We start from the raw sequence: 16,169 nt of genomic DNA on the forward strand, positions 1-16,169 counted from the left end.
AAATGTAGTTTAAAAACATCGTAACTTTGTAAATTCTCTTATTACAAAGACAGACAGATCCATGGATCGTGGCGTGTTTTGCGATTTCGGCGAAGCGTGCTCCATGCGCCCTAGTATGATTGTAGGGTGACTCAGTATTTGTTCTTGTCCTATCTTATTGCGGCCAATAGTCCAATATCTGCCCGTTCGTCACAGCACAAACACTGCGGGCGATATCGTCATTTCTGCTTCAATTCATGTATCAGCAGTCTGTCACTGAAACTCGACATTACTGGTCCATTGCTATTTTATATGACAGTTTTGTATATTTTGTCAAATAAATTTGTTAATGGATTAATTATGATTAGATTGAGTAAAGTTGGTTTGATTAAACCTTCATTCCACTTTAAATGACGCTCCACCCGCAATCTTCCAAACGGCTCTCTTGAATTTGTAAAATTTTCCATAAGGTGGAGTGAGTGAGATTGGTCTACAGTTGGTAATCAATACTCGCTTTCCTTGCGGTTGCCAATCAGCAGAGTGAAGGCGTCGATTTACGAGTCTAATGTAATCTCGCTACCTCATTACTTCTCTTGATATGACGTCACATACCCGCGCACGCGCTCGCACGCACACCTCCATACCGGGTGGCATAAATCCATCCCAGACGGCGGCAGCCTTTCAACGGCGAAAGGTAGGCAAACCTTGCCTTATGGGAAGCGGCATAACTCTGGACTTGACTGACTCATGTACTGTTCGACCGCCTTATCTTGCCACTTAAATAGTCAACTTAACTTACTGCTCCGACCGGGATAAGTTAGTGTCTTAAGGGGAGATAAGTACATAAAAATACAATGATGCGTATAAACTTCACTTATCGGAGAAAGCTGAAAATTTACAACATATATCCATTTGTCTCAACCCGAGAATGTCCAATTTGCTTCATTGTGCTTTATACGAATATTAAATCCCGTTATAGGTCAGAGTGTATATCCGAAAAATAAATGCTCAATCACAAAACTCAAAAATTAAAAAACACACATTTTTTGGACGAAACAGGATTTTCAGGACATTTACCATTGTTCAGTGACAAAAAAATCAGTAACACTACGTTTCGAGATCTGAAATCTGAACTCTTCTTCAGGTAAATAACTAACCTAACACATACTTACAAACTAGGTTAAAATAAACAAATCATACCAATATTGTTTGCCATACGATGGCAAATGTCCGGAAAAATCCTGTTTTCTCCACAATCCTTCCTTCACTAAAAACAAACTTCAAACATTTTTTTCGTTTGACTATTTTTTAAAGAATGTTATGAAATTATGAAAAAATCAAAATGTTGCTATAAGTAACCCTAATTCCCGTTTATCCTGAGTAGTGATCGATCCCAAAGTAGAATAATAATCACTCTGTGATTTTGAAAATACTTTTTCTACTTCATGTTCTGTCATGTATTCAAATCCATTGTCGCGTTATCATCTTAATTAGAGAGCAACACTGCCTAGCCCTAACTATTCAGAGACAACAATCTCGTTTATTTATGAAACATCAAGATTAAGTTTAATATTTATATTATGAACTCATTAGAAGAGACGGGTTGCTCGAGACAACAAGGGTGTTTGTGCGCGTGTTGTTGCTTTTGGAGGGTTTCCCAATTTTATAGCCGTGGCTCGCCTCGCGTTACCGCGTTAATCATCGGAAGCCATACTGCCGGAAGTGCGGCCTCTTCACAATAATTACTATGTTTCCGTTCACATATCTGATAGGCATTGTTGGACTCGATAGTTGTTGTATTGATCACGTTAGTCACCCCGATCAGCTCAGCGTGTATTGAGGTTAGGTTACACATCAACATACGCTTTTGAGGTTATGTTCGCCTTCGATGCGGACCACTTTTAATCTGTGTCTTATAGATAAATAAAACTTCCAGTAGATAACAGATAAACAATTTTATCTCGACTTTATCTGATAAGCTGTCCACTACACTATGGATTCGACAAGAGTCTATAGCAAGATCTCGTTCCTGTTTAACTACTTTTATTAACGGCACCTCTCGACAACAGTTTTATTATCGTCATAAATTCTGGACATTTTGGGCTTGTTTATTGGCTTTTTATGACAGGTCAGCCCTAATTGGCCCGCATTTATAAGGGCACCCCCTATGCCTGGCCAGGCTCTTTGTATTTATTATAATTAGCTGTAAAATAATCTATAATACATTTTTACGACTTGTTTATTGCTCCATTGTCGAAGGATCCTTCAGTCTGTGATTCAAGTGTGGTTTTATGATGTATTAAAACTTTCATTTGATGCGTTTAGAGCGCCAACGCCAACATCAAATGTGGGGTTTGATGTCCAGATAATTTGTAAGTGATATGTTTTACGCTAGAAAAAATACAACGGTCAGTTTGATGTGTCGGGTCGTAAAATAACGTTCGTACATTGTACTTCATAATGTCGTTGTCAAACTTGGTATCTGATGCTGCATTTTAACGTTGTAAGTTGTAAGTATTGTTTTTTGTGTTATATTCCGGTTTTTTTTCTACATACAACAATGTTAAATCTAGGACAATAGAACAATAGGAGTCAAACTCGTCAGTCTGTAAAGAGGAATCGGACTCACCCATTCCCGCTTGAGTGCATTGTTTACCACCAAAATTAACAGCTGATGAAACCGAAACTCGAGGAAGCGAGGAGGGTGCGATAGGGCCTACCGAAAATAGCGTAAAAGCCGGCACGTGGTGCGAAACCGAAGAACGTACAAAAACTGTGAAATCGCTTTAATTGTCGATCCGGCATATGGGAGCCTTCACGATTTCCCCTTTCGGGGAAAAAAAGTGATTTACTTGTAAAAACAGAGCGCGCGTGCACGGAAGTGAGGGTCGGGGTCGCCGCACGAGGATAAAGCACATCAGAGCAGTCGCAGCTCATCTCGAATTCGAGATAGTCTGGGTGCAACAGGGCTACGGAAATAGCGGGGCGAAAGTTGGTGTGGGATAGTTGTGGGAGTCTACGTTATTCCATTTAGAGCAAAGTACTTCATCTAAGATTAAAAGCGTAAACAAAAACAATACGCTGCATCTTTCCTGGCACTTTTTGGCTTCATTGGGTTATAATAAGATTTAAATAATTGGGTTAATAATAATAAATTGGGTTTTCATATTATCATATATTTTTTAACCCTCGATCACCTACTCCCATTCGGCACTTTGAGTCAGAGTAGGTTATGGTGGTCACTTATGTATGACTAGTCGCAACCTTACTTTTCGATTTTATAGAATCAGCTAGTCGGATCCTTATTTCTCGATTTATAGCATCCGCTAGTCCCATCCTTATTTTTCGTTTGATGGAATCAGCTAGTCGCATCCTTATTTTTAGATTGTATAGAATCCACTAGTCGCATCCTTATTTTTCGATTTTATCTAATCAGCTAGTCGCATCCTTACTTTTCTATTTTATAAAATCGGCTAGTCGGATCCTTGTTTTTCAATTTTTTAGAATCAGCAATTGCAATAAGACAATAATCTTTTTAAAGTAATTTATACTAGAGTTCTGAAGATCTAATAAGTAGAGGAAATGTAATATAACTTACTCATATGCACTCAACCACGTGTCTGCATTTATGAAAAGATACGATAGTTGTACATACAATAGTAGTGGAGATTTATTCCAGATATTTGCTATTGTTCAGTAATACAAAAAATCACAGTTTTGTGTACTAAACGATAGCAAATGTCCGGAAAAAATCCTGTTTCTTTTACACTCCTTCACACTCTTCACTAAGAATGTTTAAAATCAGGTGAGTAATTGTATCCAGTCTAACTAACTATCTGGGTAGATATGTACCTGATAGGTTAATCATATGTACGATAGACAGTGTATCCACTGTAGGGAAAATAATAATAATGGAAAGGATCTGGAAAAAAGCTGGTAATTACAATTCTATTAGCTTATTTTTGAAATTAGGCTGAAATATGTGTAGAGAATAATGCTTTAAAAAAATAGACCCAATGCCTTTTTTCTTCACTGAGATCTACAATATTTCGAGAAAACGGCTTTTGGAAAAATGTAGCCCCCCATTTTCCTGCCCATGGCCCACTTCCACTAGGTACCTCCCTGGTGTAGGTAAGCGTCAGGAGCACGCTTCTATGATTTACAGTTCGCGCCTGCAGCATCCACTCTCCACATTTCCACAATCCCGGTATGCGGATGTCTACCCCGATCCATCTTCCTCCCCCCCGCATAAATATGCCCAGATCAGCCGCAGAATTGCCGCTTTTTGTAGCCCCGCGTCTGCGGCAAGTCATTGCCGGGACAATTAGCTCAGGTTAATGGATTCTATTTCGGTCCGTTATTCACATGTGACGACGTTTTCTCATCTCCAGCTCAAAATGTGCGGATTGTTTCAAAAGTCCATTTGAAAGTCATGATTTTTTATTTCTTCTATTCCCTATTCCTTCTAAAAGGATTTTAAGGAATTCGAGGAAGATTCCTCATTGCTAATATACGAAGTACGCAATAGTATAAACTGCGCAGAATATTATGGCCCCTAAAGAATCATTACGCATGCGCATTCATTGTTCAACCCTAATAATCGGGCTACCCCCTCAATTATCCATTTTATTTCCGGTATAATAAGGTTTAATACTTCTCATTAATTTCAGTTAATTTTTATACACACGTTATATTCATAACAAGCCAAAGAAAATTACACAAAAATATATTTATATACAGAGTGTAAAAAAGTCCCGCACTGGCTTGGTAACTCCCGAACGATTACAGGTAAAGCATTAAAACTTGGTACATCATTACCGCACCTTTAAATCTACTCTTTGAAGTAATTACCACTTTTTTCTAATTGTTAAGAACTATTTCTTAAGTCCAATATTCATTTACTAAATTTAACTTAAGCCAAAACAAGAATATTAAACCTATTTTGTAAATGTTTCAGACTTTAAAACAGCGTAATTTTTTAGACAGTAGGCCTACACCGTTTGAAATCGGAATTGCAGCATAGCACTCTACTAATAAAGATCTTTAATTTGATGCACTACTGAACCTATGCTCTCATTTAAGATTTTCTTCTGACTCCTTGCGGGCTATCCCCGGGACATGACAAAAATGTGGTAGTTTCTTCAAAATTACATTTATAAGTGCAGTAATTATGTACCGAGTTGTATTGCTTTACCTGTAATATTGTTCTGGAATTATCAAGCCCGCGCGGAACATTTTACACCCATACGAAATACGCATAGGTGCATTGAATTTGCTGACATTTATGACGTGTTTATTTATACATTTCTTCATGTATTCGTGGGGATAAAATATGTTATTACACTCACCAGACATCACCACTAATGTTCTGTCGACACAGAAATTTAATTATTCACAATTTTCGAAGATTTCATTAGTAATTCAAACATTCCATGCCATCGCCAAATATGAACTTCAAACGTAGAATGAAGTAAATACTATTTAAATTGTTGGTGCGTAACAAAATCACGCGTGCAAATAATAACATATATTTAAAATTCTTAAAAATTAAAATGCCGTAAATTTCCTCCCTGTGCAACCAGCTATTCTTGGGCAGCGGTCCATAAGAAATGGGTACCGGTTCAGCCAAAGGCGGTGTTGTGGTCGGCGCGAATATTTAGCATTTCAATAAATACGTCCTCGGAGCGTTGAAGGGAGAAATTTGCAATTTTCCGGGCGAGGGAGTGCTAAAGGCTGACCGACAAGGACAGTCCTGACCCTTAGCTCAGCGAGGGCGGAAATGATTAGACTACATCCCCTGCATCAAGCGACGCGTCCCGGCATTCCAATACGTGCCGGCCCTGATCTGTAAAACTGCTCACTTCACACCGCTGGATCATCACTGGATCTTCAAAAATTAGAAATAGAAACAGTGTTTTTTATACTGGACATAGTCTTAAAGATGTGTGTGATATGTAGCGGACTTCTGGATTTTCAAGGAATATGGAATTCTAAAATACCATATCGGTCTGTGACTAAAACTCATAGCTATGAAAAGAACAAATTACCAAGGTGCAAAAAGTTAAGAATGTCATAGTTTTGTAGTTCGAATATAATCTTTTACTCATATAATTTGTTTAGTTTTTACTTTTTATTAAGTGGTCCTACACTTTAGGGCGCCCCGACGGGGGAGGGGGGAACGAACGGGACCTGTCCCCCAAAGAGCATTTCAAAATTACACGCTCAAAGATGATGACTAACAACAGTTGTTACTCCATGACGTGACCAATGTTGAATTTTGAAGATCATCCAATGAAGAATAAGATGGTATTTAAATAACAACTTTATTTCCATACTGTTCTAAAAAATTACTTACTAAATTACAGTACACTTGCTTATATATTGTATAAACATTTAGTCTTTATCGAAACACAAGTTCCTGAGTTATGAATCTTAAAAGTTACAGTTTGGTTGAAAAGCGTAAAAAACCGAAATTTTTCTCGTTGTCATCGATAAAAAAAACTGGAATTTATTGCTAGTAAACAGTTTTATGTGTAGAAACGCATAAATAATAAGCTAAATTTCAATACAATCCCCGTTATTGTAGGTCTACTACATGATTTGTGGTCAACTTTCTTATATCCATACCTACTTTTTTGTTCCGAGAGTAGATCAAGACTAAGCTTTGATCTTGATTTGTGTTTTAAACTTTACTATTTTGTTTAAAATTTTGTTAAAGTTATGATAAACTTTTGTTTTAGTCAAACAAACTATATACGAACTGTATGTGTTGCAGATTTTAATCATCCCAGTATAGGTTTACTGGTGATTGGTGGTAAAGTGGTTTTACTGTGAACTATACACTCTAACACTCCTCTTTGCCTTTCTTTCAAAAGTACAATAAAATAACCATTTAACGACCAAATATTTCTCTACTTGGCCCCCTACTGATCTGGGGGTGTTCCGAACACTCCTACCCCCCCCCCCCCAGAGAAGATTTTTGTATGCGCTACTGCCTACATTATCAATATTTTATTCAATAATTTCTCTATTACAATTAACAGCCGAAACCTGACACCGAAATGTACCGCATGTACACAATTTTGAAAGTACGAGTATATAATCTTTTGGGTTGCTTTGGCAGGATATTAAGAATTACTTTACGAATCTCACGTATGATCAATAACTGCTGTACAGATAGTGTACCGCATTCCTTGTCAAGTCGCGGGTCTGAGATCACCAGGAGATGTACAGTTAACAAGTGGACGGCGGATGCGGCTCGGGTTTATGAATGAACGTCCGGAACTTCCACGGGAAGATGACTGGCAATAGTACGCTGACAAAAACCGATCAACGCCTTCACGCCCATTCCATCACGGCGCCGCGCGGAGGCTCGGATTAATAAAAACTCTTCCTTGTTCTTCACAGTCTTCATATCCAGACTGTGTCAAACACGTCATAACCTGTTCATCACGTCCTTCTGGAATTCGGTGCGTGAAGAAAGTTGATGCAGAGCGGCATGAAGCTGATCCGAAGTGGTCACCGTCATCTTTGGATTTCCTGTTGGCTTCCTCAACTGGCTACAAGAGAAGTTCTGTAAAATTCTGACGAGTAGCTACAGGAGTATATACTCCTGAAGAGTCACGGGTTGAGGAAAGCTAAGAAAGGCAATTTCAGAAGTTTCAGTAGGAAGAAAGCCAACCTCCCCAGAGTCACGGCTTGAGGATGGATAAGAAAGGCAATGGCAGAAGTGTCAGTAGGAGGAAAGCCAAACCACCAGTCACGGCTTGAGGAAGGATAAGGAAGGCAATGGCAAAAGTGTCAGTAGGTGGAAAGCCGACCCCCCAAAGTCACGGATTGATGAAGGCTAAGAAAGACAAAAGTGTCAGTAGGAGGAAAGCCGACCCCCAGAGTCACGGCTTGAGGAAAGCTAAGAAAGACAAAATTAGGAGGAAAGCCGACCCCAGAGTCACAGCTTGAGGAAGGCTAAGAAAGACAAAAGTGTCAGTAGGAGGAAAGCCGACCCCCCAAATCGCCGTTTGCACTCGTAACAATGATAGCAAGAGTGGAGTGACGAGGAAGCAAGGCGAGGTGCCGCGAGTGAGCCCAGGTGGTTTGCGCAAGGGCGTGAGACAGAGCCGTAACCACCTCAATTTCGCAACTTCTCCGTGCTTTGTTCCCGCTATTAAGCCGTCCGTCGCTCTGCCCGCCTCCTGGGCCGCTCATTACACCGATTCCCAGTCACAGTCGTGGCTCACTGGCTCGCCGCTCTACGACTCAAAATGGCCGATTGTGATTCGTCATCTGTCACCGAAGAGCTATGGATGATTTGACGGAGCTGTCGGCCCCTTTATGCACCCACCACGGTCCGACGGGCCGCGCCGTGCGGGGCTGATCGCGCTAAACTGTGAAATATGCGGCAGCAATGGTGCATATCCGGATCGGATCCCGGCTTCCGGCCCGCGATCTTCCTCTTGATTTGAAATTTAAAAAATACAAGTCACCGGTGATCGATGTCTCCCGAGCGTGACGTTGCACCGGTCCACTGCTGCGGTGGTCCTCGGTCCATCGTTCCTTCACAGTGAGTTATCGTGGCGTGTGAGTTACGTCGTAGAGCAATCAACATAAACTTTGATGGAATTTCGAGCTACCAGATGTATTAGTCATTCCCTAGCAAAATACTGAAGGTGACTAGAACGTTAGGTAGGCGTGTTAGAACGTATGGCAACGACTAACCGCTTAGTCGTCTTGATGTCTGGGGCAAGGTGTCTGTAAAGTAATCCAATTTAAGATTATGTAACTTAATTTGTCACTCCATATTAGGTAGATTGGAAATCAAACTTATTTCATTTGTGCCTAGGACTTATCAGAATGAAGTAAGGTAATGCAAAAGTGATGCATTGCTCTTTCATTTAAAACTCCAATAAAGTTGTAATCAGACTAATAGAATAAATTCTGCGAACTCTTTGAAAGACCACATCGAGAACCTCTGCGGTATTCTGCGTTGAGTGACCTCCTAAAGAACCGAGCAACTCGGCAAACCCCAGGAACCGCGGAGAATTTTGGCACGGCCAGGCTCGTCTTGCTGATTCAGCGTCTATTTATAAGTTATCAAGAAATCTATTCCCCACTCATAACGGAGCCGGCCGGCCGAGGCGAGATGGTGTTGGGCCGATGCTAATTGTCGTTGGGCGCACTGCGGGCAGACGGGCTAAAAATACAAAACATAACGTGGAAACCGCGGCCGGGAGGGGGGATGACGCAAATCGAAGATGATGAACGCTATTCCTGTGGTGGGCCGGGCCGCGCAACTCCGAGATGACGGTTATGACGGTTATGTTATGATGAGGTGCGCAGTCCACCGCGCCTGATGGGGGGAGGGACCACCACCCACTGTCTCGCCCACCATTCCACACTTCTCATCTCGCCTCTTGATTGATCCGTACTTCTGCATTGTGATGCGGATATTGTAGAGGAGAGAGAGTGCTGTACGGCCCTTTCAGAAAACATTGACCCTTGTTAATTACAGGTAACATTCAGAAATAACTAGTCACTTATTCGTCATCAGAACGCATTATTCTCGGCACTAAGGAGGTGTTTGCACATGTTCAGCGCTGGAGTTATTTGTTCAATATTACATTTCAACCAGAAAACCAATGAGAACATTGATTTGCATTGTATAAGAACACAACCTGGGTTTCCTTGAAATTGGTAAAGAAACATCCTTTAAGAAAATATCGATTTTCAGTAACGCTAGAGTTGGTAGGGATCGAAATCATAGATTACCTCAAAAAATATGAAACGGTCATTCCTTTCTTAGATCATACTTTCTTTCCGTAAAACCGACTGTTTAAGATATAAATAATAATTATATCAGGGTAAGACAAGTAGATAATTACGAGAGCCACCACTTTCTGGGTCGGTGTATGGTCAGCTGGCGCTTATTTAATATTTATTTACGTGTTTATTTTAAATGTGGCAATGTAGAAAAAATATATATGAGAAAAATGTAACTTTATATTTTTAACCCTTCTGATTCCCTCTAATTGCGACCTCCGCAAAACGCAAAACTTCTCTTTCTAAGGAGAAATTCTTTTATCGTTTTCAAGGAAAATGTATTTGTTTGTTTATTTATAGAAAGTAAACTGGCCCTTAGTTGTTAGACTACAAGTAATGCGTTTTATAATAATCAATGTGTTAACACGATATTAACTTACCGTGCGTAAAAACAACGAATCTACCCTAATAATGCTCGTAAGCACGGGCTTTGTCTTTTCTTCAAGAGTACAAACCGTTAACATACATTAACTGCAAACCATTTTGAGTCGAGAAAATTGTGGGATCCAAGCCAATTCCAGATGAATACGTCTCCCGACTAAACATAGGCTCGACAATTTGTGAAAGGTGAACATTACTAGGGGGTCACCACGCTGATATATAGCGACTGCCAGCCCTAGATAACTCTTGTATTCTTGTCACAGGTGTATGAATGCAAGCTCGCTGAGCTCGGCCCATTCCGCCGCAGAGAACGTCTTGGCGCGCCTCTCCGGGTGCCGTCAACGGCGATGCCATTCTTTTTGGCATTTGGACCTCGCCAAGCTGATCCGTCAGATCGGCTTCTATCTTCTCTCGCAGTCTGAGAGACACGCGTGAGCTTCCCGGGCTTATGGTGATTTGTCGGCACCCGTCCTTCGCCACCATCGGCTTCGACTGGGGATTCAATTTACCCATCGGCTTGATTGTAGTACTTGAAACAGTCTATTTACCTTTGTGATTTTTGGAAAAATGAAAATCCTTTGAGGATATTACGAGTGTGTTTACTTCAAGCCTTGATGGATACCATGCTGAATGCCAGTGTTACACAGATTTCATCCATGCACGACCATGTACTATTTCTAAAAATGAGGATTGCTTAGAATTCAGGCGTGATTTTTATTTGATTGCTTGCACGCCTAAAAAAAAACTTGCACGCCATAAAAGATACTGAAATGAAAATATAAGGTTTGACACCTAGGATCGTATAGATCTCGTGAATTTTTGTTGAGGATTTTAAAAATTGAAGTCCAAACCTTGAATGTTTCGTATCCATATTTAAATTAAGTTTTGATCCATATATTAATTAAGTTGGGAGGCACAGAAAGTAACACGTAATTTTGGTATTGTTTACAGCATGCGTAAAAATGATCATATTTGAGTCGGATCTGAATTACAGTGGATATATTGGATTTGGGTCTCTTCCCGTGGAGATAATCTTTGTTGACAACCATAGGCGTGTGCAGGATTCATGATTTGGAGGTGGCTGACATACCGGTGTTTGGGGGGAAGGGTTATTCCAACAAAAAGAAGGGTTCGGGCCACCCCCGGAAAATGTTTAAAAATTGTATTAAAATTAGGAATTTTAAACCTTTTTGACAATCTTTTCAAAACATTGAACTCTTAAAACTGCCTGTGTACCTATGGCACCCCCCCCCCCCCGCCATGTGCACACGCCAGTGTGCACAATAATAAAATAAGAGCTAATAGCAAACCCTTCACTTTTGACATGTGTCACCCCTTAAACTTTCAATTGCCAACTTGGCAACGCCCAATCTGAACCGACCGGTGGGTACTTTTATCAGAAAAATAATAAAAGTTTATCGGTTTGATCAGAGTGACCACAAAACGGAGCGTTTCCTCCGATAGTTATGGGGCATAAAACTGAGTGATCGCTGTTTGGGCGTTGAATACACGAACCATCTGTCTCTCTGTATTTCGACTGCCATCGGCAATGAACTATAAATACGGGTTCAGGATACTCTACGCTTTGTCTCTCAGGCCATTATTCAGACGTCTATATATAGCATTATGGATATCCCGGCTCGGGCATAACACAAACTTATTCCAAATAGTAGGAAATCTCCCGCCCCATATGTCTGAGGGGTTGGCACGGCTATTTCTGTTATTATGTTTGGGGCGCGGCTATTTTTCTTCCCGGTCCGTATATTACGTTCAAATTTGGAATATGGAAGGGTCTCCCGCTCCAGTGAAATTGTTGAGGGTCTTTCACGCAAATTAATCTTCTCTTCGATTTATATATAGATATACTACTCTTGTAGTAACTTGTTAATTTGTTGTTTTATTGCCTGACTACTTTTGCGTCTTTGAAACGATAAATTTAAGAATAAGTGCCGGCTGTGGTGAAACAATGTTTAGTTTGTCCTACAAGAACAACAATAAACCTTATTCACTTTAACGTATTTATTATTGACCATACTATAATGGAAGATGTCTCTTTAAAAAAAAATATACTTAATAATGAGACAGCTTACATAATTATATGACTAAAACTAAGGCCGAAAAGATGGTTTAACGTTATTCTTAAGGGGGTATGTGTATATCGATGCAATGGTGGTAATTAGGGAGAATTTAATAACCGACCTACACGCGTTATTCGATTGTTATTATTGAACGATTCGACATATATATATATATATATATATATAATATATATATATATATATATATATATATATAATATATATATATATATATATAGGTATTGCCAAACCTATATGTTGAAGCCACTTAAGCAAATCTCGTCACTTTAAAGAAATATTTCACGTAATTTCGTCATATTCATTGTCATTTTCTAATTCTCAAAAAATAGTTAGTACTTCTTGCTGCTTATTCTTTACAAAAACAAAAAAAAAACAAAAAAAAACAAAAAGACATTAAAGTAACTAATAATTTGAAATCATAAGTTAAGTTCAATAACTTGTAATACCGAATTCTCGTTCGGATAAAAACAATTAAACTGCTCGATAAAAGCAACCAAGTAACGAGTGTAGGCCGCTTATTAATGTCTACACATAATTGGTCAAGTGTTGCCAAAATGATACACTACTAGTATGTTGCTTGGTGATGAACTTCTACGATACGCAGCCTCAAGTAATACGGTTTGTGTTGCAGGGGAAGGATCCATGACAGACTCCGAAGACGACGCCGGCAGCAGCACTCCCAGAGACGACAATGTCTGCGAGCACTGTAACGCCGAGTTCCCCACCGTCCAAGAAGCTGAGGAACACCGCAAAGACTGCCTGCCTCCTAAAGAGTTAGTGGACAGTCCCGGATTCGGAGAGAACGAAGAGATGCCGGTAACGGGTGACGAGGAAGACGAGGAAGGTAGTATACCGGAAGAAGGTAAAAGACAAGAAGAGGTCCGCAGGCAGAGACAAGACGCAGAAAACAACAACTCGATAGAAGAAGGGGAGACGGAAGGGGAAGGGGATATTCCGGAAGCCGAATTGCCCCTCGGGTTCCCCTTTCAGCTGCCGGCCGCAGCGGCTGCAGGGCATGTCACCCTGGAGGCCCTCCAGAACACCAAGGTGGCTGTGGCTCAGTTCGCGGCTACCGCGATGGCCAACAACACCGACAACGCGGCAGCCCTGCAGGAGTTGGCGGTGCTACAGTCCACTCTGTACACTCTGCAGCACCAACAGATGATGCAACTGAACCTGATACAGCAACTCCAGCAGCAGTTGCAGATCACTCGGCCCAAAGACGGCAGCCCTACACCACCCCCCGTCCTGCCCGTGCCCCTCACGGTCAGCCCTCTTCCGCCCCCGCCCTCGCTACCCAAGCCCAGCAGAACCCCTACCCCGGTAAAGCAAGAGGTGCCCGTCTCGACTCCGACCACACAATCGGTGCCCGCTTCCAACCCCCAGCCCTCCACGCCCACTTCTGCCCCAAAACCGCAAACTACTTCACCTCCCGTTCACACCCCCAGTTTACCGCCCTGTTCTATATCGTCTAGTTTCGCTTCTTCGATCATTACCAACCTCGACCCTCCACCTTCGCCCAGCGAGCCCAACACGCTGGAAATGTTGCAACGCCGGGCGCAAGAGGTTCTGGACAACGCCAGCCAAGGGCTGCTGGCCAACAATTTGGCCGATGAACTCGCATTTAGAAAAAACGGAGGCAAAAATTCCTTGTCACCGTACGATTCCAAGACGGGAGGCAGAAACGAGCCGTTCTTCAAGCACCGATGCAGATACTGCGGGAAGGTGTTCGGCAGTGACTCCGCCCTCCAAATCCATATCAGGTCGCACACAGGTGAGCGCCCCTTTAAGTGCAATGTTTGCGGTAGCCGATTCACCACCAAGGGCAACCTTAAAGTGCATTTCCAGAGGCACACGTCCAAATTCCCCCACATCAAAATGAATCCGAATCCCGTACCCGAACACTTAGACAAATATCATCCACCCCTTCTGGCTCAGATGGGAGCTCACCAGAGTTTACCGCCTGGAGTCCCGCCGCACCATCCACACCACCCTCAACAGTCGCATCACCATCAGTTTCCGGGCAGCCCGCCCTTCCCTCCCACAGGGCTACCGATGTTCCGCCCCCAGCACGACCTCGTCATCCCCCCGCACCACCAACCCCTGATCAAACCCGTCCTCCCCATCCCTCTGTTCGGGCCTCGCCAGGAGCTCCACCAAGATCTGCCGGAGAACCTGAGCAAGCCCGTCTTGTCGTCACATTCCTCGTCACCACCGCCGTCGGAGAACAGTGACTTTAAAAAAGAGATGTCGGAAGACGACGGCCCGATCCCGTTGACCATGTGTACGACAGAGACCGGAGAGCCCATGAAGATAGAAGAACGATTGTCGCCCAAGACCGAGACTGAAGGAGAGCCCGAGCCGGAGAGGTACTCGCCGCTGCCGTACGAGGAGTGCAGCTCTGACAGCAAGTACAGCAACGAGGACCTGCTGGGCAGCAGGGAGAGCCCGACCATGGACAAACACGACGACAGTCTACAAGACCAGCCAGAAAACCTCTCGAACAAAAGTACGTCTGATATTGGACACTTTAATTTTTCAACCGATCAACGCCTACCTCCCTTCCCCTTCCCCAGCATCGTTCACTCCCCACCCAGTAGTACTTCCTCCGGCAGCCTACAGAATCCTAGAGCCTTCTCCTCGACTCCCGTCGATATCGATCCGTCCAAAGATCCCGCCCTGTACACCAACCTCTTACCCCGTCCCGGGAGCACTGATAACTCTTGGGAAAGTCTAATAGAAGTTACTAAAACCTCTGAAACATCCAAACTGCAGCAGTTGGTTGATAATATAGAGCACAAGTTAACCGATCCTAACCAGTGTGTAATATGTCATCGCGTTCTTTCTTGTAAAAGTGCTTTGCAGATGCATTACAGGACTCATACGGGCGAGAGGCCCTTCCGGTGTAAGATCTGTGGAAGAGCTTTCACGACCAAAGGCAATCTGAAAACTCACATGGGGGTGCACAGGATAAAGCCACCCATGAGAGTCCTGCACCAGTGTCCTGTGTGCCACAAAAAGTTCACCAATGGGCTCGTTCTACAGCAACACATCCGCCTGCACACGGGCGAGCCCACTGACTTGACTCCCGAGCAGATCCAGGCGGCCGAGATCAGAGATTACCTACCCCCGGTCCCTTCCGCTCCGTCCGGACCCTTCCTGCCCCTGCCCGACCCATTCCTGCCCAAGCCTGCGGACACTGGCGACAGGCGCGTCTGTGGTCCCCCTCCCAAAGACGAGCCGGAGTTCCCGGACGACGGCCATACCAGTAGAATTAGTCCTTTACCCGGCTTGCCTTCTTTTTCTACCTCACTAGCAGCCCTCGAAAATCAAGTCCGTACCATTACCACAATAGCTCAACATAGTCAATCACTCTTAAACCAAAATCAGGAATTGTGCAATAACACAGCGTTCACCCCTATTACAGTGAACGGTGAAAAGTCGCCACCGGGTTCGAGTCCTAGCGGGTCGGAGGGGCATCTGACTCCATCCCCCCACCTCCACCCTCTCCACCTCTCCCGCCCACTGTCGTCGCAGCGAGCTCCGAGTCCGGCCGCCTCCGAGTCCAATTCTCTGGGAGCCCTGGATCTCACGCCCAGAACCTCAGCTCCGGGCCCTGGAGTCTTCTCGGGGTTCGGTCTGCTGCCGACCTCGGCGCTCTCGTCTCTCACCTCTTCCGTACTAACGTCCACGGCCTTCAGCCCCATGGGACTGGCGGTGGGACCCGCAGGTACGCCATCAATCCCAGGCCCTGTGTTGTGTTAGCTGTAGACGCGGACTTTGCTCACCACTTCCAAATCTGATCTAGGTCACAGGCGAATCCACCTTTGATCGTGGGTAACACGGCAATGTCTCTTAAAGCACTTCGGACGGAAATTCATGTTGTTCGTATCC

The 16,169-nt window shown here is 43.1% G+C and overlaps 1 protein-coding gene across 7 annotated transcripts in view; it reads left to right on the top strand.

The window, feature by feature from the left end:
- The window catches only part of LOC124364743 (homeotic protein spalt-major-like), a 151,059-nt gene that overhangs the window by 123,714 nt on the left and 11,176 nt on the right, over positions 1-16,169 (top strand). For 3 of the 7 annotated variants that reach the window (XM_046820444.1, XM_046820446.1, XM_046820449.1), the window contains exon 2: positions 12,901-16,005. In XM_046820444.1, coding sequence (XP_046676400.1) covers positions 12,901-16,005 — 3,105 coding nt within the window. The remainder of the gene's footprint in view (positions 1-12,900; positions 16,006-16,169) is intronic. The other 4 variants (XM_046820445.1, XM_046820447.1, XM_046820450.1 and 1 more) reach the window with 3 other exon arrangements.

Source organism: Homalodisca vitripennis, chromosome 6 (assembly GCF_021130785.1).
Source record: "Homalodisca vitripennis isolate AUS2020 chromosome 6, UT_GWSS_2.1, whole genome shotgun sequence".
NCBI lineage: Eukaryota > Metazoa > Arthropoda > Insecta > Hemiptera > Cicadellidae > Homalodisca > Homalodisca vitripennis.